Genomic DNA, 20,335 nt, shown 5'->3' with positions numbered 1-20,335 from the left:
CCAGTCCATGTGATCATAAATGAGACTTCCCCCGAACTCCTCTGTCAGCTGGCACGGCTCAATGTAGCGTGTGAGCTTGTTGGCAGATACGAGAATGACCTGTCCCAGGAGAGAGATAAGGAAAAATTCATGAAATCCACACAGCAGTTCCAACAAGGATTTTAGTATCAGAGTGGAAGTCAAAAAAAAAAAAAAAACGCTAAATGAAACAGCTTTTCTGTTAGACGACAGAGTATGAAAGGCATTATGAGCTCCTGGAGCAAAATTCTGTGCTTTTTTGGTACTATGATATTACTTTTCTATTGACAGCTTAAAGTAACACAATCCCTGGGGCTTCTGGTCCTGACATGATTCAGTCACAAACAGAACATCGAATTCCGCCTCAAACAAATACATCATCCGTGCTCAGTCCTGTATGAGCAACTTACCAGGCAATTTAAAAGGCTGACTGATCATAATAAAAGTACAGGTACCAACCCCTTTTATACTTAAATATACAAAAAAATTAAACAGACACACAACTGCATATTCAATTAGGCTCAGAGACCTCTCAGATTTAGAAAAGGCCTACACATTTTAACACCACTTGGAGGAAATTGATATTTAACAATAACTAATGCTGGCTGTTTGGCTCTTCAAGACCTGTGGGAGTGGTTTAGGAGATGTGCCCACCAGGAGACTACTGGACATGCAGCGTGTAATACGAACAGTGAAACAGCAATGGCCTTGAAAGATCAGTAAATGCTCTATTCATACAGGTCCCATCAGCATCCCAGAAATGCCATTAAAATTGACTTTGCGTTCTTAGAAAACAACGGACTGTGCAGCCATGGAGCAGTCTGGTGACACCCACAACTGGCCTGCAGCGTGAGTCAGCGCTGACCATTTCCTCCAAATTCAATCCAATTGGAGTAATCAGAACCATTGACAAGAGAATGAGAAAGAGCACCGAACGTCCGGCCAGCGGTTCCCACGACCGGTTCCTAATAAGACCCATTCATCCAGAGCCAAATTAAATTTGGCTTTCAAACTGTGCTATGGCCAAATGCCTTGTGAATCACTGACCGCGGACCTGACATTTCTACATGAAGAACTGCCAGTTTCATTATTTATGACCAATACCTTCCTATTTTTAGGAGAAGCTTTACGGATGCACTTAATTGCTGACCCTACGCCATTTGTCACTGTCTTGTGTGCAGATGTAAGGTGCATTCAAATCTCATGCATAGCTGCGTCTACTATCCCATTAATAAGAGCCTGTCTGAGCTCATTAGAGGAGACTGATGATAATTAGAAGAGCTGGCCCATCAGCATCATGCCCTTCCTCCAGTGCTGCAAATACCACTGAAGGTAAACTGCTGTCTTTCGTTTCTGTTCGGTCTCCATTATGTTCAAGCATGCATCTTTAAATCGCAATGACGCCGCCCCTGTTGACAAGGCAGCCTATGGGTCTAAATGGAAAAAGTGAATCGATGGGGAATCTATCAGAGCACGACATGGGCATAACGCTATGTCAGACTGTGCACAAAGAGAAGGCCATTATGCGAATCAACAGTTTGTGAGGGAAAACCATTGATTTCCCATCACATTCCTTTACCCCCGCAATGGGACCGGGGCGTACTAATTATACCGCCATGTGAACGCGTGACACGACGAAGGGGAGTGGGGACCTCACCTCAAAGCCCAGCCTGTCCTTCTCCTTCCAGAAGCAGAAGTGGGTCACCTTCTTGTCCCAGAATTCATCGGGCTTGACCACGCACACCAAGGACACCTCTGCTGGTATTACGTTCTAGAAACACGAGCACATTTGAAAAAGGGCTGTAAAAACAGAGGATGTTTTATACGAAAAGAGCTCTTGGCAAAGCCACACTTTAAAGGCGGTTGAAATGAGACTCTGAAAAACCTTCCACTCTCAATCCTTTCTTTATTCATCCCTTGTCAAGAATCCCATTACTGAATCCAGCTCATGTCAGCTGTGCTTGCCACACCATATCAGCGAAAGTTTATCACAGATCACATTCAGACTGAATAACAGTTCAGATAGACATGCACTGAATACCCAGCTGCTGCAATACACTCGACCAGATCCCTGGTACAGCAGTAAGGGCCAATAAGATTTCCACTGTACATGTGGTGGCTTAGAGTCGAATAATCGGCAACATGTCGTGCTTGGGAATACAGACCTTCTGGCAGAAGCATGCAAATTTGGTGCAGGATTCTGTTCACCAAGGAGACATAATTACATCCATTCCAGCATTAGAGTGAGAGGACAGAGCACTTCCGACGTGGGGAGAGGTACTCTGCACTAGGTGCATGGGTTACAGGGGTGACGTACGGACTGGGAAATGCCCTGCCATACTGACGGATATCACAGGCAGTTTTAACTGATGGCTCCTAAACTATACAGCTGTACAGAGGCAATGTTCTCCCCCAACACACTGGGCACTAGTTTGTGCAAAATAATGCCCTCAACTTTTCACGCAAAGGTGCACAGGTACTGTAACTCAGACACTCCTGGCATGGGATGAGATGCGTGTGATGTCTGTCCCAGCTATTCACCCGACACGAACCCAACAAAAGCACCTCTGGGAGGCCCTGAATCAGTGTCTGCATCGTGGGGAAACACGACTCTCTCTGAATGCGATGTGGTTTCCCAGAGAGAAATACATGCTCTTGTAATGTCAATGATGAATCAGGCAGCAGCTCTGCCAGAAGCAAGCGAAGGACCCAGGAGGCGCTGAACTTGTTCACTGACAGATCGGACGCCCTTGGTATTTCACCTCCTCCGAGTTCATAATGGCTTTCAACATTAACGCATCCTGAGTGCACTGGCGTTAGGTGCAGTCCATTTATTTTCAGTTACAAAAAACACACCACATTTTGTTCTTGTTTTGTAAAAATGTTAGCAATAATCATCTATTGATTTTTTTTTTAAATATCTCTATCGTTCTTCAGTTCTTTTTTCAACGCCTGTGGGGAAGCAGACCACTGACATAAGCATTACACAACACAGGCCTTTCCTCTGAACAAAAGCAGCCCAGAGCAGGACTGGATACAGAGAGGTCTGCGTTTCTCCTCACAGCACTTTACAGGGGACAGCGAGACAGAGAAACAAGGAAAAAACCCTTTTAAACCAACTCTGCAGACCAAGTGTAAATCACAGGGCACAAAGGACTAATGTTTACGGGACTCCGTTGGCTTAAATGAGCTGCCTTAATTGCACCTTGGACTGGCTCACTTCTTTCTGGACCTTCAGAAAGAACATTTCATTCTTCTGAAATCAGCTACTCCACTGCAGAGGCGTGGCGGAATGTTTTTCAGCTGAAATAAAAAGGATTACAAAAACGCTACTTCCAACTGGCTGTGAGAGTGCACAATGACTCAGACATGGAAATCACAAGTTATGATTTTTTTTTTTTTTTTGTGTGTGAATCAGACTGCAGTAAATAAGGGCAAAGTAGCTGCTCTTTCAAGGGCAAAACTTTGCACTGCTAAGCTTACAGCCTACCTGTCAGCCACATACCCAATACCTTTTATAATAGTCTTTGTCAGATTTTCCTTTTAGATTATGACATTAATTATTTACACACCGGTATTATAAACACTGGTTTGTCCAATTTTCTCTTGAATATTCATGAAGTCCTTGATAAACGAGCAGAAAGAGAAAGCAGATACAGACATAAGTGGACACAGGGGAATAGCCACCCAGCAGCGCAATTACACCCTCTCAGCCAATCCGATCGCGGCAAACACCCAGAGAAAAAAGAAACGCTCGACGCCTCTCACCTGCAGCATCAGCACCACCGTCTTCACTACATTCCACTGGGACTTCCTGCCGTCCACAATCACCGTGAAGCCTCGCGCCTTGCATTTATCACTGAGGAGAGAGGAGAAAATTCCAGAAAAGCCGGAATAATGCGGAACAACAGTCACCATCAACAGAAAAATAACAGAACAGAACAGAACAGAACTGGACTAGAACAGAGCAAAGCATGACAGAACAGAAACAGCATGAGAAAAAAACTGAGGTAACTTACAATAAGGAAAAGTATTTATTTGGATGAAATTATGCTTCCTCAATGAGGCACAGATTATCCCTGATCCCGCATTAAGCTGTCGAGACTGACCCTGCTCAAGTACAGCATCGGGCTTTGGCAATTGGCTTCTTAAAACCTGGACAGAGGCTCAAAACGCAGAGCGAGACACTGCCCCTGTCGTGACATCCATTTCAAACAGCTGAGGGATGCGTTGGTATTCTGATGACATGCCGGAGCGGGCGGACCCCCGGGGGCGCCAGGACACACTGGGCTCATTAAAAACAGCGAATGAAGCCAATTTACTACGTGTCGCAGTCAGTGCGGAAGCGTGACCGTTGTAAAGGCTGCACACAGCGCCACGCGCTCCGCAGCTGCTGCAAAAGAGTCTCACTGAGCACGCACGGAGGCACGGCTATCGCAGCACGGATGTAAGGGGCTCGTGCATGTTTGGACGGGGTCAGTGGGGCCCCTGTATGTACCCTCTTTCATGTAGCCTCATTAGCTGCACTTTCGGCCTCCTTGTTAGTAAGTCGCTGTGGATGAGAGTGCCTGCTAAATGGCAGAATGCAAGTGTAAATGTAACTCTGCCCTCATACAATGTCACCGATTTTTCTAATTACGGGGGAGACGGACTGACCCCGTCGCCACAGAGGACTGCTGGTTACCATTCATTGGACAAGGCGGCTTATATGGACTTAACGTAGCCAATTTATGGAGAACAAGAGCATCTCACCAAAGCATGAAACTAGAGGAACTGTGATGTGTATGCATTAAAATAGGCCATTTCTTCATCTTCTTCACACATCTAGTGTAAAGTAAACTTAATCAGATCACACATACAAATGAGAATGGAATTTAAAACCTTAACAGTTATCGCTATAATAAACAGATAATGTGTTCCATTTCTGAAAACCTTTACCATGCCTCTTTAACAAGGGCACAGCACAAATTGCAGCCCCTACACAAATGTCCACTCGTTATGTACGGAGTAATAAATCCTTGTGTAAGCCTCTCATTGTGGTCGGAGCAGGAAAGGTTGCGGAATCATATGGACCAGGATTCTGTCTGCTGTAGGGGAGAGCTGGGAGGACATTTTTTTTTCCCCCCATTCAGTATTTTGTAAATGCATGGAATATCTTACCAGGCTTCACGGAGGAAGCAGAGACCCTGGCGTTAAAGAGCAGACAAACTCCCTGATAAACTGGAGGTTGGAATGAGGAGCCTAGCTGTGCTGGACGGCCTGTTCTTGTAATTATTCTGCATTATTCTCATCATGTGCAGCAGTGTAGCACAGCGGTAAGCAGCAGGACTCATAACTTAAAGTCTGGATTTGATTTTTAACAAATTCACCATTAGGACACTGCTGTTTTCCCCTTGGGCAATGTGCTTAAACCAGAATTGCCTCAGTAAATATCCAGCTGTATAGATGGGTTTTAAATAATATTTAAAAACTATAAACCCAAGTAACTTGCTCTGTATGGGAGCATCTGGTAAATGACAGTGATGTGATGTAATGTTCTACATGTGTCAGCGGTGGGTGTGTGCATGTGGAAGGGGGAGTTACCTGGGGATGCTGAGCAGGTAGTCGAGGGTGGAGCTGAGCTCCTCCATGCTGGTCTGCTCCGTGCACAGTGGGATGGTGAGGATCAGGCCGCTGCGTCTGTCCTTGCCCCCTGCGGACCAGCAACACAGCGACACACCCCGGGTTAGCAAACACACGGAAAATCCAGCAAGCGCCGAAAGAACTGAGCTAGAGGAAAAAAAAAAAAGTCATAAACTCAGGGATTTAGCAAAGGTTGGGTCGATACACTCCAAAAAACCTCAGCCAGGAATATGATCTTAAATTGAGGAATGGTGCCTCGTAAACGACAGAGTACAGATTCAGGCCGTCCCGCCGATTCCAGGCCTCTGAGGTTTAGTTTGGTACCATTAACTCCTTTTATTACTGACTCCCCCCCGGGCTGTTCATAGGGGCGTTGCCATCTCTCCCAGCGGACCGCAACCTGAGCACAAAGTAACAACCGCTCGATCGGTTGTTTGCCTGAATTAATCTGTGTGTGTGTGTGTGTACAGAACCCTGACACAGTGTGTTTGTATTCCGCAGGGATGAAGCAGCTGCTTCTCGTTTCACCGACTGCCATCCGCATTCAGGAAACAGCCGCTTCGGTTCCCAAACCATGACTCCTCCGATTGCGCAATCCTCATGGAACATTTCCATAACAGTGCAGGCTCCATAGAAAAATGAACGGGGTTAGCTGAAGCTAAACGCAGCTGCTATCCAGTTCTGATGTAATGCTAAACACATATGTCTTTGTAGCAATTTTAATATTATGGTTTAAATCAATCATCGAGAATGCTGGTTCCACTGGAAATTTTCTTCAACAATCATTTGCCATCCACATGTTAATTAGTGATTTAAGAAACAAACATGCTAACAAAACATAAAACCTGGCCTGTTCTACAATCCATCTCTTTGTTCAAATTATGTATTGGTCAGACATTTCTTAACCAAACCATAAATACACTGTCAGACAGTAAAAAATACAACATTTGCAGTCCAGCCTCATGTCTTCCCAGAAATGTATATATATATACACAAGTGAGCTGTGCTTGGACATTTTCTAAACAAAAATTATCCTTGAAATATGATTTGAAAACTCAATATGACCCCTCTTTTTCAGCCAATCACTGGCAACAGTTAAATACTGATGATGTCCCTACAGAGGCGTATCCATTTAAGTTGACACTCATTTTCTATGCAAAAATGTAGAGGAAATAACCAAAGCTATGCAGACAGCAGGAAGCTCACTGTCAGTGGTGGCCTGCCCCTCTCCTGTGCACCAGACAACAGCTTCACCCCTGAAAACACATTAATGCACAAACAGGTTTAGCCTGGAACATTCTAGACCAGCGTGTACATTGACGAGTTCCCACACCTTACACACATATGCCAGACTGCTCACAGCTCTTTCAAAAGAGTGGAACAAATCAACATCTATACACCATCTAAACCCAGGTACAGACATTGCCGGATACTGCAACAATATGCAGGCCATCACTACCCTGCCTCTTCAATGCATGCTCGAAATAAACTGCTGTCTTGAAATTTTACACAGGGATCATAGACAGCTGAGACATTTTACTCGATCTGTTGCTTTATATGTTAATGACTTGCTGTATATTTATCCAAAAATAAACAAGCATTGGAAGCATCTCTTGCCGTAAACCTTGTGTAACGAGGACATAAACCGTATTTTTGCTATCCTGATTTCTCCTGTACCTCCCGTTTAGAAGCACGTGTTCTTCATAGCACTCAAAGGACCCACTATGTGTCACCATCTCTAGAGACTATTCACTAATGTGATGATCTAACCTTCACATCTGGGCCAGAGAAATGATGAAACACCATTCTGTCACAGCACAGGGTATCATCAGTCAACATTCCCATGATGCTTTTGGAGAACTGAATGTTCACCCGAGTCTCCTCACTTTCAAGGAAAGGCTATAAAAGGCTGAAGCATTAAACATTTTTTCTACATTGCAGACTCATGCTGGTATCTGCATTTTGCAAGCTGATCACAGTTATATTACTGTGCAGCTACATTAGTAAGACATACTACTACTGTGGATTATTATGTGGCCTTCAGCAGTCAATAGGCAATTAGGTAACATTTTTCGAACTGCAAAAGCCCACAGGACATTGATTATGGAACAGCCAATTACCAAATGGGTAATTAAACCAGCTTGACCCAAGAAACCTCGACAAACAAACATATCAGCTCTAATGCCTCACGAGTACATATTTGTTATATTTTATAGGATATAATTCTTAGATGCTATGAGGTTTGTTTATTGAGGAAGTGTTATAAGGCTATGATTGGAAATAATGAGATTGAACTGCCAAACAGCGGAACAGAGCCGAGTCTTCTGTAACAAGCCCGCACACAGCATATATCCCCCGGCCACAGCCCCTTCTCCCTGAAAGAATGCACCTCATTCAAAGACAACAGGGTGACATCATCCGCGTCTCGGGTGAAGACTGACACGTTGTACACAGTGATGTCACAAAAGGATTCAGCAGGTCGTCAAGACAAACAAATCATGTGCTGCACATCTCTTTTACCTTTTACCCACAACTCTTAAATCTGGCTTTTTTTTTTTTTTCAAAAATAAAACACATTCCAAATATTTTATTGCCTCATGACACAACAGACTTTATCTTGTAGGCATCGATCTGATGCGTGCATTTTCAACCCATCGGAAATTAAATGGGCTGCTTCAGAATGCAGGAGCTCCAATCGAAGTCTCTTGGTACCAATTACATGCTGACAGCTGCCTTTTAATGTGAGCCCAGGGCAAACGTGCAACTTCAGTATCAAAGTAAGACCGGGAAAATGAGCCAAGTACAGCCCTGGGGCTTTCAGGGAGCATATACGAGACATCATCCCCTAACCTGGAAAGGGTGCTGAAAGACCTGCCCAAGTCTTTAGTCACCGTTAGATAAACTGTGCATTTGCATGCCAGCCATTTATTTTAAGCCAAGACTCACCCCTGTAGCATATTCCCAGGATTCAACTAGTAACAGCACAAGTTTCCTTTCATAAATAAATGATCCGGATTTTAACCTCAGGCCAAAGACTGCTTGATCCGAAAAATGAATAAAAACAACTAGGGCTTTACTGCCTCTGTTGTTTCTGGTATTTATTTAAACGCTTATAATATCACTGCTGAACTGTCCCCGAAGAGTGCTTCAGAGACGCTGCAATAAACAAATCCCTGATCTAATCATGAATAAAAATACAAACGTATTCACAGGCACACACAGCCAGTCCCCTCAGAAAATAAAGGCAGCCACTTTAGTTGCTGCGATTCTGCACTTTAAACAGCTGCCTCTTGTGGAGTCACAGCTGCGTCAAGCACACTACCTGACAAAAAAGCCAGCTTCTTCTTCAAAACAGGAAGTACGGTTGTGGCCTCCATGACTGCAGCTCTCAACCTTTACATCTGAATCCTAGGAAAAAAAGATAAAGGGTCATTAATCATTTCTAGTTAATCATCCCATTTCCCACATAACTAGTAAGGCCACCATGGGCCATGACCCCTTGCAAACATAAACCTTAATTTCCCTTTTGTTTACCAGCTATGGTCGTTTTGTTGTTGTACTAGAGTGGTGAGCATGTTCAAACAGCCTTCATGATTAACCACCTTTCCGTAGTTACAGTATGGCATTAATATGAATAGTGATGTGAACGCAGTGATCACCCACCTCTCGTTTAATACCACTATTACTACAGAGGTGTGCTTATATCATGTACCCATATGTACACATACACGCACGCGCACACACACACACACACACACACGTACACATGCACTCATGTGTGCACACACACACGCACACGCACACACACACGCACACGCACACACGCACGCACACACGCACGCACACACGCACGCACACACACGCAGGCACACACGCACACACACACGCACACACGCACGCACACACGCACACACACACACATTCAGTGAGCACATCCTAAAGCCTTTCATACTCTCATATGAGCCTCAAAACAAGGCTGCTGTTCCACTGGAAATTCGAAGGGTATTCACTTGATCCTCGTTCCTTGATCCACCTTCTCCTTCAGGCGTCTCCTTCCTGTGCCATCCTCTGAGAGCAACGCGCACGCAAACGGGAACAGTCACACACACTGCGAAAAGACAGAGGGACAGAATGCTGGTTTATAATAAATGGTAAATGGTAAATGGACTGCATTTATATAGCGCTTTTCTACTGATTTGAGTACTCAAAGCACTTTATAGTTATATGCCTCACATTTACCTACCAGTGGCAGAGGCTGCTATACAGGCTTACCAACTGGCCACTGGGAGCTGTTGGGGGGTTCAGTGTCTTGCTCAAGGACACGTCGACACTGCCAGGATGAGCCAGATTCGAACCAGAGACCTTCCAATCCCCAGTCGACTGCTCTTCCTCCTGAGCCACTGTCGCCCCCACATCCGCCAGCAACTGAATTACTTACCGCTCATGTAAACGCAAATTCTGCTTTACGCTGCAGACGGATCACTCTGAGATGTGGAATGTGGTGATTTATATAGCGGGTAACGCAAGATCCTGCTAAACTGCTTAGACGGAACATTTCTCCACAAAGCATCCAATTATCATCCGGCGCTATTGCCCAACGCCCTTCTGGCATAGCACCAGTCAGCAGGCCCAGGGACAGAAACCCCATAAAAAAATAACTGGGTGAAATAAAACGTTCATCCCGCTCTCTTGACGAGAGGCCCCGTGGAGGAGCCGGGGTGCACATTTTGAAGTAAATATGCAACTGTCCATCAGGAATAGAGGTACCAAGACCTGAAAATTAAATTCGTAAGCTGTTTCCGCGCAGCGCGCAAAGATCTTGTTCTTAAGTGTGTGCTCAGCATAGACACGAAGGACACGGTTAGGAAAGATATTGAACGGTATCTGGCTGAAAAAAAAGTGAGGCTGCAATGTGAACCCATTAGTAGATTACAGTGCGGCGGGCTTCAGCGCAGTGTCCTCCACCGACTGCAGACTGCAGCTCTCTGAGCTCAATCGCAAGGTGCTTCCCATTAAAAAAGGTGCTGAGGCAGAGACTGATACGCTGCCAGTAAGGATGAGCCAACGTGAATTTGCTCCGCACTGTCATGACACACAGCACAGAGACGCAAATGCATGGTGTTTCACTTCAGATAGGGTGCTCCTCTGGCCATGTATAAGTAGTATTCCCAGCGTACGTCAGTGTAATTTTCTTACTGACATGTGAACTGCAGTTTACATTCAAGCTCTATACGTGTATATATTGTGATTACCTCTTGTACAAATGTGTGATTTAGTCCTGGCTCTGAGGGGTTAACTGGGATTTGTGAAGTACAACTTGCTTGTCAGCATATATACAAAAGTTAATCTTCCGGAACAACCATGCACATTCTACAAGAGTTTATCTGTATGGAACAGAACTCTCACCAAATGTTGCTGAAATTGTCCAATGTCATTAAGTTGCAAACTTTTCAAACAGCATTATAGTCGGTTGTTGAGCAATATTTAGGTTGTAGCTAACCGACCCCCGAGAAGACCATATCAGCTACATGAAAAACAAACCTCAGGTAAATTGCCTATGTGTTACCAAAACAGTGCTCCAAATGCATGGTCTCTGAGGCTGATGATACATACCAACATTGCTCGAGGTACCCCGTCCTGAACACTATATATCTCATCATTGACTGCAAAAGTAACTACTTCAAGCACAGAGGGCATCGCCTTGCTATAACAAACTCCCCACTCAACCGCGTCATAATTAGCTACCTACAACAGCTAGCTTCATTCAAAAAAACAAATCAGCAGCCCAGTTGCCGAGCAAGAGTTAGATCCCGGCTGAAAACGTCCCTCGGTGTAGGGTGGATTCGCAAAAACGCTTCGGCTGCAGCTACATCCTACCGATGAAAAAATGTTGTGTCAAGCAGGATTCGGGAATCACCATACGGCGCAGCAGCTAGGAAACAAAAGCCTCAATCTATGCGGAGGACCACCTCCAAGGCCTACCCATTATACGATTTACACTGATTTTTAACATGCGGAATCCTTCCAACAACAAATCTGTAAAAGCATACAGCGGATATTGTCTTGTCTGAACTTTGGCACTATGCGCTTGGAAGCCGTATTTTGACTGGACCCGCTGGCACGCGTTTTTCCTGGAGCTACCCCATACAGCCAGAGATGAGAGTCGGTTAGCTACACTAAGGCAGCATAATACAGACACAATGACCTATATTATTGTGACCCCCCACCTACATTCCGTTTTACTAGCTATGTGGAGAGTAGACTGTGTTCCTAGAGACTAGTTTAAGTCTGTTTCATACATACCTCGGACAAAAGTGTGATCTTGAGCTAAGTTTGCTGCGGTGTGCTGGCTAGGCGTGCAGCAGCTGTGCGGGTAGCCTGCAAGCAGCGATCCCAGCTTTCAGATGAGACGTCTCGGAGATTTGCTGATAATATTCTGTTTTTCTTCACTCGTTTCAGCTGTATGGAAATTGCTATTTTTTTGCAGGCGTGCCGTTTTGGTACAACGTTAATCGCACAACTAGAGAACAGCTACACTGACTGAAACTGGATATGTTTTCTATTGCAAGGGGTTGGACACATCAGATTTAAGCCACTCCCTAAAGAACAATACAGGCGAAAGAATCAGTGCGAAGTTGCTGTGGTAGGCGGGGATATATTGTGTGAGCCGTTAGGATTTTTTTTTTTTTACCCGTAACTTGGCTAGCGGTCCACAGCTCAAAAAGTTTGGAGGAAAACCACTGGTGAATGTTCTATAGCAGGTCGAGATAGCACATAACGGTTCTGTTTCTCTGATTATAGTAATTGTGTACCTACAGTCCAAGTACTTATCATTTTACAAAGTGCTCTTATTAGATAATGCACTTCATTTGCCCAAAAACAGGACAGTTTTGAATGCCAAATATACTACTTACTGTTAGAAAACGTGTCACTTAAAGACATTACTATAAATTTGAATAATATTGACAGTTTGTATTAAGGTAGTTTTAACCACTTGATACCCAACCACTTGAGTCCCATCTTTGAAAATGCAGTAACTGGGTTATAGAGAAACCATGCTGATTCATTTCCATAATAATAGAAGATAAAATACAAAAGAACTGATGTGTAACACTACATGATTTAGATCAACGGATGCCTAATAAGAGATACAGAACCTAAAATAAAGGCTTAGCCTAATAAACGTGGATGCCTTTTGGAGGAGGGTGGCACCTAGGCTTTTAAGGCATTGCTTCAATATTCAAATAGGAAAGGAAGGAAATAGCACACAGATATCATATATCAGCATATCCAACTAAATAACTGTAAACATCCAGAAACATCACAGTTTTACAACATACTGAAGAAAGATGTGATTGCAAAGTCAAAACAGCACTGTCTATGAAGAAAAAGCTACATTGCAGGTATCACTGAGACCTTTAATGGGAAAATGTGCTGATAGCCACATTCTCTTGGCATTGGATGAAGACATGACCTTGATATTACAGAGCAAGCACTCAAATCCAGTCACTGCTCTCCAATCTCCTGCCAATCTATTAGTATCGTACTATTGTCCTTGGTTTCTCACAGATTGAAAGATGTTGCTCTGGGAGAGGCATGTTCACATTGACCGTGACAGGTATTTGCTCACAGAAAATATACATAAAAACATTACAGTATTATTTTTGGAAATATTTTATCATTTGTAAGAGGTCATCACATTTCATTTCATTTATTTATTTGTTTATTTTGCTTTCAGACCCAATTCTGAACTAATTTCTAGCTCTAACTTCATCAGAAAGACACGTTAGCCAACCAGCAAATGTCTATCTTAGCTAACATTAGCTAGGTAGCTAGCTTCCTAGATGCTTGAAATGTCATCAAAGGGCTGACTTGTTACAAGGAAGGCCAAAGTCAGGTAGCCATTCCCTTATAATTCACTGGGGAGGGGAAATGTAGCGTACTCTGCCGCTGCTGCCACAACCACATTTTTGGGGACAATGTAAAAACAAACTTTGTTTGGTAATTTATGGTTGCTGTAAGAATTATATCTTTGCTGCATTTCACAGTGAACTGAAAGCAGTTCTCTGTTACTCAGATGGTGTTTGAGAGACAAGCACGAGACATTTGCCTAGACTGTCCTGAGACTATTCTGCAGCCAGTGCACATATGTTTAAGTTAGAAAACTCCCTTTTTTTCTTCATACACATTTCAGATGTAATATCACTGGTTATAGTAATCCTATTGTTATAAAGCTAATGATGATAAATTCAATAACATCAATGAATATGAATTACTTCATTTGCAATAATATTAATAATTTTGTAATAATTATAATTACTTATTTCGTAATAATAATTCAGGAGTGAAAAACACATTTAATGTAACCTGGAAAAAAAAACAGTCAATACTCATATTTTGCAGGTATTGCACAGCTACATCAAGGACCTTGTGAGGTATGGGCTGAGGGGAATTTGGACAGGCCTTTAGATGTGTATAGAAAAGCCTGCTTTCTCACCTGGGAATCGGGAGTTCCCTGCAGAACTCTGTCAGACCGTGTTTACAGCGGGGTAAAACATGTCACCGCATCAGGGCCAGCCCCAAGATGTCACAGCGCCATGAGAGTGACTGAGAGGAATATGAAACACACACTGCCAGCCACGGATTTCCGGAGACTAAGGCAATGCTCACAGAATGCGTGATGGCTTTACGCAGGCTCTGGGAGGGAGGGAGGGAGGGAGGAACTCCAAGCAGAGACTCTTCAAAGCGTGCAACCAACAGAGGCTCTCAGTGCACAAACCTGGCATGGCCGACGGTGAAGGGAATATATGTGTGTGTGCGTGAAAGAGGGTGACTCGCAAATGTGCAGAGTCCACTTTCAGTGAACCCAAGTTTCTTTGACGAATCAGTAAGAATCTGGAACAGAACTGTGATGAAAATGGATTCCCGGAACAAGAAGACCAGATTCAAAGTTCTTCAAAGGTGTAGCGGGAAGCAATACTTGAGTAGCTAGCACATCACATGTCGAGGTGTGCCTCAGTGTGGTTGGGAGGAACATGCCAGCATAAACCATTTTTGCCAACAGTTCCCACCCTGGTATCTACTTTCAGAGTGCTGCCAGGAAAGCCCTACATGGCAAATCTCCATCTGGAAGACATTGGTAGAAAGTGAACCACTTCTTGAGTTATGCTGGCAGTAACTTGTCTGCTCCTTAATTTTGAATGGCATAAATCCTGTTTTACCATTTAGGTGGGGTGCTTTCTTTCATAGCTGGCAGCCATCCTGACACCAGCAATCTCGCAAAAGAAGAAAAGGTGGCCAGAATCAGAAATGGGGCCAGAGCAATAACAGCATAACTTTTCTGGAACTTCAGGAATGTCCAAAGAGAGGGGGATGCAAATACATAGAAGAGAGCCTCAGCATCCAACCCCCCCCCCCCCCCACCCCCAACCCCCCACCAAAAAACTGAAGAAAGGCAGCTCAGATGTAGCTGTGATCTCTGTGGAGGCACACATATCAGAGGGAGAGCAGGCTGGCTGTGGAGAATGTAAAGTGATAGCCTGTGTCAGTGGACGATATTCCCTGCATACTATGTAAGGAGTCTCATTGTGTGCCAGTGCAACATAAACTGTCTGTAAAGGATTTTTTTTCAGTAGGCTAATGGTTGCTTGTGCTGTATTGCTATAATATTAAATATTTAAGCATGCTCAGAGAAACAGTTCCTTTGACTGCTTTAAAAAAAAAAACTACAAGTTATCCGTCTGGCATTTGACATAGTTCTCTGGTTCCTTTAAGATGTTATACATAGCAAGTCATTGAATATTGACAAATGGTTGTTGTGTTGGTTTATAAAGACCCTTAGTGTTAATGTCCTTCTACTCATCTTTTTTCATCAGTTGTTCATTATTTTCTATATATTTAAAATTCACAACAAATATGACTTGTGAACCAGCAAACACAAGGCAGAGTGAGGAAAATTCCAGCCTGCAGAGCTGTAAATATTAATAGGAGAAGCAAACTGCAGCATTGAAATGTGTCTGCTGGCCAAAGAAACAACATTTGACATGCAGTTACTGATAAGGTTAACAGTGCCTGGGTTTCAAAAGGAAAATAAAAAGGAGACCTGGCTTACAGTAGGGCAGCTGGGACTGGTGGCAGACCTTTTGATGAGATGCCTGGAGCAGCAATCTGTTTGCAAAGAGCAGGAGACTGGTATAGATGTAAGCATTGACGCGACTGAATATTGAACGGTTCAATGATGCTATGCACCTCGAGGAAATGCCAGAGTTCTCATTTCCCATTGAGAAAACACAAGCAATAATGCAATCATAATGGTTAGCATTACCTTGTGAAAAAAGACAGAAATAGGCCCTATATAGGCCCTAGTTGTTTGGAAAGAAACACTTTTCTTGCAGTCATAGTCCACGGTCAATCAGCAGGATTACAGGTTACATCAGCTATGGTTTTAGTCTACTCTCATCTCCAAGGCCTCCCGCCGTAGTATTGGGTAGTAGCTTAGTAAATAGTAGCTGAAGTAAGGAAGCCAACTGATGACTGAAGAACTTTCAATGCCAAAAGTAAATATTTTTTACCCTGCTATTACAATACAGTATGAATTAACTAGCCAGTTAACTAACGATTAACAATTAACTTATCCAGCGTTTGGAGAAATGTAATAACCAACAGAAGCCAGTCAGGCCATTTTCTGGTCAGGCCTTGGAAATGGTTTTCTCCTCTCTACGTATCACAGGTCTACCACATTCAGGTGTGCACCTTCTTTACTGCTGGTTGAATTTGGACTGTATCAGGTAATTCTGTGTCACAGACTAATAACACACTTAACTAGCTGAGTCTTCACCTTGGCACAGCCCTCCTGAAAATGGCATTTTTGGCGCAAGTCTAGACCCCACCCACTTATCAAAGAAGCCAATAACTATCTCTCACCTGACTTTCTCCCACAATCAGAACAAGCGAAGAAGAATGTCTCTCAGTGGGCAACATCCCTGAGAGGAAGAGTTTCCACTGCAACTGCCTGAATCAACAAAGAGATTATTGAATTGGGGCTCAATTGTTACATTACATTGCAATCTTATTTAGAGATCCAGATCTTTCAGTGGTATGGTAATATCGCTGTGCTTATGAGAGGGAGTTGTTCAATTCACAGCTCAAATAGGTCAGCTTTCTTCCTCCTCTACCTCCATTTGCTACAGTGCAAGAAGCAAGCTCAATCAGCACTGCCTGATTGGGAGTGACCGTTCAAATATTTACTTACCTGGCAACATACTTTTTTTTTTTTTCGAATGCACTATATTTGTAGCTATTTCCCCCTTGAATATTCAGCCATAGTATTTAGAGAGCTAAGAGAAGGTAACATCAGCTCACATAAATGACATTATGCATCTGATGTTTTGAGGATTGGCCTTGCTAAAATTTGTGTTGAAATGTGTCAGGTGCATGCTGGAAAGCTGACATATTTCTGATTAATATTAGAAATATTTGAACACGCTTTATATGTAGAATTGCACTTGGAACTCTCACAATCCAGTACACTTTTGTTTGTACACTTTTACAGCTGACTGTGCCAGCAATGGACCAACACGGTTGATTTTAGAGTGCTGTGTAGCTAGCTGAGTCTGACATTGGACCAGGGTATATTTGCTACCTGATCTCCCTTAAAGAGAGTTCAGTCCAGGGCTTCTCCAGTGTCATTAGTGAAACAGATCCAGATCGAAACAGTTCTGTATCAATGCTGTGCTGTGATCCTGCATGCTTCTATGACTTCTTAATCGTTTAGCCTGGGAAAAATATTTGTCATGAATTTATCATGCTCAGGAAACATTACAAATGTTTTGTTTTTTTTTCCTGAAATGCATTTTTATATGGGGTGTGTCTAGCGAGATACTGACTTTTAGCATATGTGACTCACTAGGCATCAAGCATAACTAGGCCATTCTGGCTCTTTCTGTTTCCATATGGGAGTGCCCAGGCCAAACCTGAAATACTTCAATGAATATTTCAAATGAGTAATTTCAGATAAACCAGATTACCTTTTTATTTGACAAAGGTGAATATGTACTCAGTTTTAAGGCAATGGTGGCATCTTAACTGTGCTACATGGTACATAAGGAAAACACACAGGGGTATAATTAAAAATAAATCATTTATGATTTCAACATATTGAATCTTACATTTGCTTATACAGTATTATATCATACAGTTGTATCCTTATATCCTGTAGTTTAATAATAGATGCTAAAGAAACATACTAGCTTAATGTCACTGTCTGTGGTTAATGGATGTGAAAGATAAGGTGATATGTCTTCTCCAAATATCACTAAGGGAGAAGCTTTTGGCTTGCGGTCCTCTGCATTGACACCGAAACTCAGAGTTCTGGGTATTCTGACTCTAGATGAAAGCATAATGCAGATTGAAAAAAAAAAAAAAACAGCAAAACAAACCAAATAAAAAAACATCTTTAGTCGGCATTCAGTCATCTAGAGATGAAATGCAATACTGTGAAAGTCAGACACCCACCACATAATCACCTACGACAATGGTAACTTCACGTGACACAACCTTTACTTTGAATGAGCTGAAGTAATGTGAATTGTATTCAGTAGGCATGGAAAATATTACATCTCCCTTCTATAAACATACATTTTCTATTTTCGTGTCATACTGATCATTTACCTCCATTTATCAAACAGATCATTGCACACATTTTTGCAATAGATCCTAGATATGATGATATTTATAATCTGTTGAAAGTATTATTAGTACAGTGTTAGTAGTACAGTATTATTTAAAATAATACTGTACTGATTCATTATAATTTATATACTAATTTACATCTCTAATCTGCTACCTCAAGTAAGTAAATTAGTATTAACAGCCACTGTAAGGCTTCTCTGTTTCCATGGTTATTATAAAAGGTCTCAAAATAAAATATCCTCAAATTTAGTGCCATGGGATCGTGATCTGGTTGTTAACATTTCATACTCAAACCAGGCTAAATATACAGGTCAGTCTCCCCTGCTGAGCAATGAGGCATTTTTATCTATTGCCGCGGTGCCATACTGCCTGAAAGCTGTCATCTTGATTAGGTAACATGATAGCGGGGGCTTTTCGACACACGGTAATGATGGAGAGCTGCTCACAGTCGCACCCTTTGAAAGCGCTGCCGAACGTGTTGAAATGATATACGCGGCTCGTCTATAGCGCGAGGAAACAGGTGCCTTGGGGGTTGTAGTCCCCGGACCGGCGGGGGTCGGATGCCAGAGGACTACGATTCAGAATGCAGGGGAGGAAAGGCATGCCAGCGGCCGTCAATACAAATTAAACTGACAGCTGTCAGCTCCGTCAGATCCACTACGAACGAAAATCAACCTCCCTGCTCACATGGAACTGTCTGTGTGGAGCTGGGACTGTTTCTCTGTTTGTCTGATTTGTGTTTAAATATTCTAAAAATTCCAACTTTCATTACATTACAATACTTTGCATTATAGTCAGTAAGCAGATGCTTTTATCCGGAGCGAACTTACATAGGTTACAATTATATCCGTTTACATAGCTGGATATTTTTCACTGAAGGCAATTGTGCGTTAAGTACCTTGCCCAAGGTTAAAGCAGCAGTGCCCCAGCGGGGAATCGAACCAGCAGCGTTTCAGTTACAATTCCTGGTCTTTGCCACTACATTGCACTTCTGCCTTTCATGTGTATGTGTGTTCCTACTAGTGTGCAAATAAACGGGTCTGTTCATCCGAACGGTGTGTTCCTTAATTACACAATGCTGTGTAGCTCGCTGTCACAAGCATTTGTGACCTTATGCCAAAAGCGCATTATCACAGAAGATCTGTGTGGATGATATTGCAAACTGTGATTATCATCAGCAGTGTAATTTTTAAATTTAATTCAGGGAATGGGATTCTCAGCTTTAAGAGTTGTAATTATCGGTTCACACTTATCAACCATGGCAGGTGACAGTATTTCATACAAGTATAGTTATCCCAAAATATGCTTCAGTAGAGCTAATGTCACATTTAATTCAACATTCTTTCAACTCTTAATTGCTTCCTCCCCAATTACTGTGGTTGCATGAATTATGGCACAGCATAATGATTTTCCTTGAACGTTTATGATTATATTGTGTAATTATTTTACATTATAATGAGAGGGTCCCCCCCAATGATCCCCAAAAAACAGAAACAGAGCTGATTAATAAGTGCTTATGGTAATAATATTGATTTGAGCAATTAACTGAAGGAGAAAAAAAGTCTGGAAAATGGCCACTAGGTGTCTCTATTTGTCTAATTTGTGTTTTAAGCCCTCAGAAAAAATTGCCTCTCACGAGTTTGCATGTGCTGCTACTCGTGTCCAAATAAAGTAATTTATTCAATTGAGTGAGCGGTTCCACAAAAACAAAGCAGTCTCTGTCCCTCACTGTCACAGGTCTTTGTGACCTAAAGTGCAGTATGACAGAGGAGCTGTGGATGGGAATGTCAACCCAGCCTAAGAGCAGTGTTAATATTATTCACCTCTAGAGCTATTTATTAGCATTGTTCTGCATGTTTAAATAAAAAATGACAACTCATTTATAATGCAAATGCTAAACTGATATATCTCAACCTCAGGTCAAGGGGCAGGAATTAAATGTTACCTTCAATACACAGTGTGCCTGGCAGGTCGAAATACATGTTTGTTCTTCAAAGACACTAAA

General features: G+C 42.7%; 1 protein-coding gene across 2 annotated transcripts in view; it reads right to left on the bottom strand.

Annotated features, from left to right (window-relative positions):
- The window catches only part of LOC118789003 (SEC14 domain and spectrin repeat-containing protein 1-like), a 23,379-nt gene extending 11,197 nt beyond the window's left edge, over positions 1-12,182 (bottom strand). The window contains exons 1-7 of one of the 2 annotated variants that reach the window (XM_036545268.1): positions 11,944-12,182; positions 9,593-9,748; positions 8,963-9,048; positions 5,602-5,710; positions 3,787-3,877; positions 1,676-1,789; positions 1-99 (exon numbers count right to left, since the gene is read on the bottom strand). The exon at positions 1-99 is cut by the window's left edge and continues 15 nt beyond it. In XM_036545268.1, coding sequence (XP_036401161.1) covers positions 1-99; positions 1,676-1,789; positions 3,787-3,877; positions 5,602-5,710; positions 8,963-9,017 — 468 coding nt within the window. In that variant the 5' untranslated portion in view covers positions 9,018-9,048; positions 9,593-9,748; positions 11,944-12,182. The remainder of the gene's footprint in view (positions 100-1,675; positions 1,790-3,786; positions 3,878-5,601; positions 5,711-8,962; positions 9,049-9,592; positions 9,749-11,943) is intronic. The other variant, XM_036545267.1, reaches the window with a different exon arrangement.
- Between the last annotated feature and the right edge of the window lie 8,153 nt (positions 12,183-20,335).

The sequence above is a fragment of the Megalops cyprinoides genome, chromosome 14 (assembly GCF_013368585.1).
Source record: "Megalops cyprinoides isolate fMegCyp1 chromosome 14, fMegCyp1.pri, whole genome shotgun sequence".
Taxonomy (NCBI): Eukaryota; Metazoa; Chordata; class Actinopteri; order Elopiformes; family Megalopidae; genus Megalops; species Megalops cyprinoides.
Note: the sequence above shows the minus strand (reverse complement) of the source record. Positions and strands in the feature narration are given on the sequence as shown.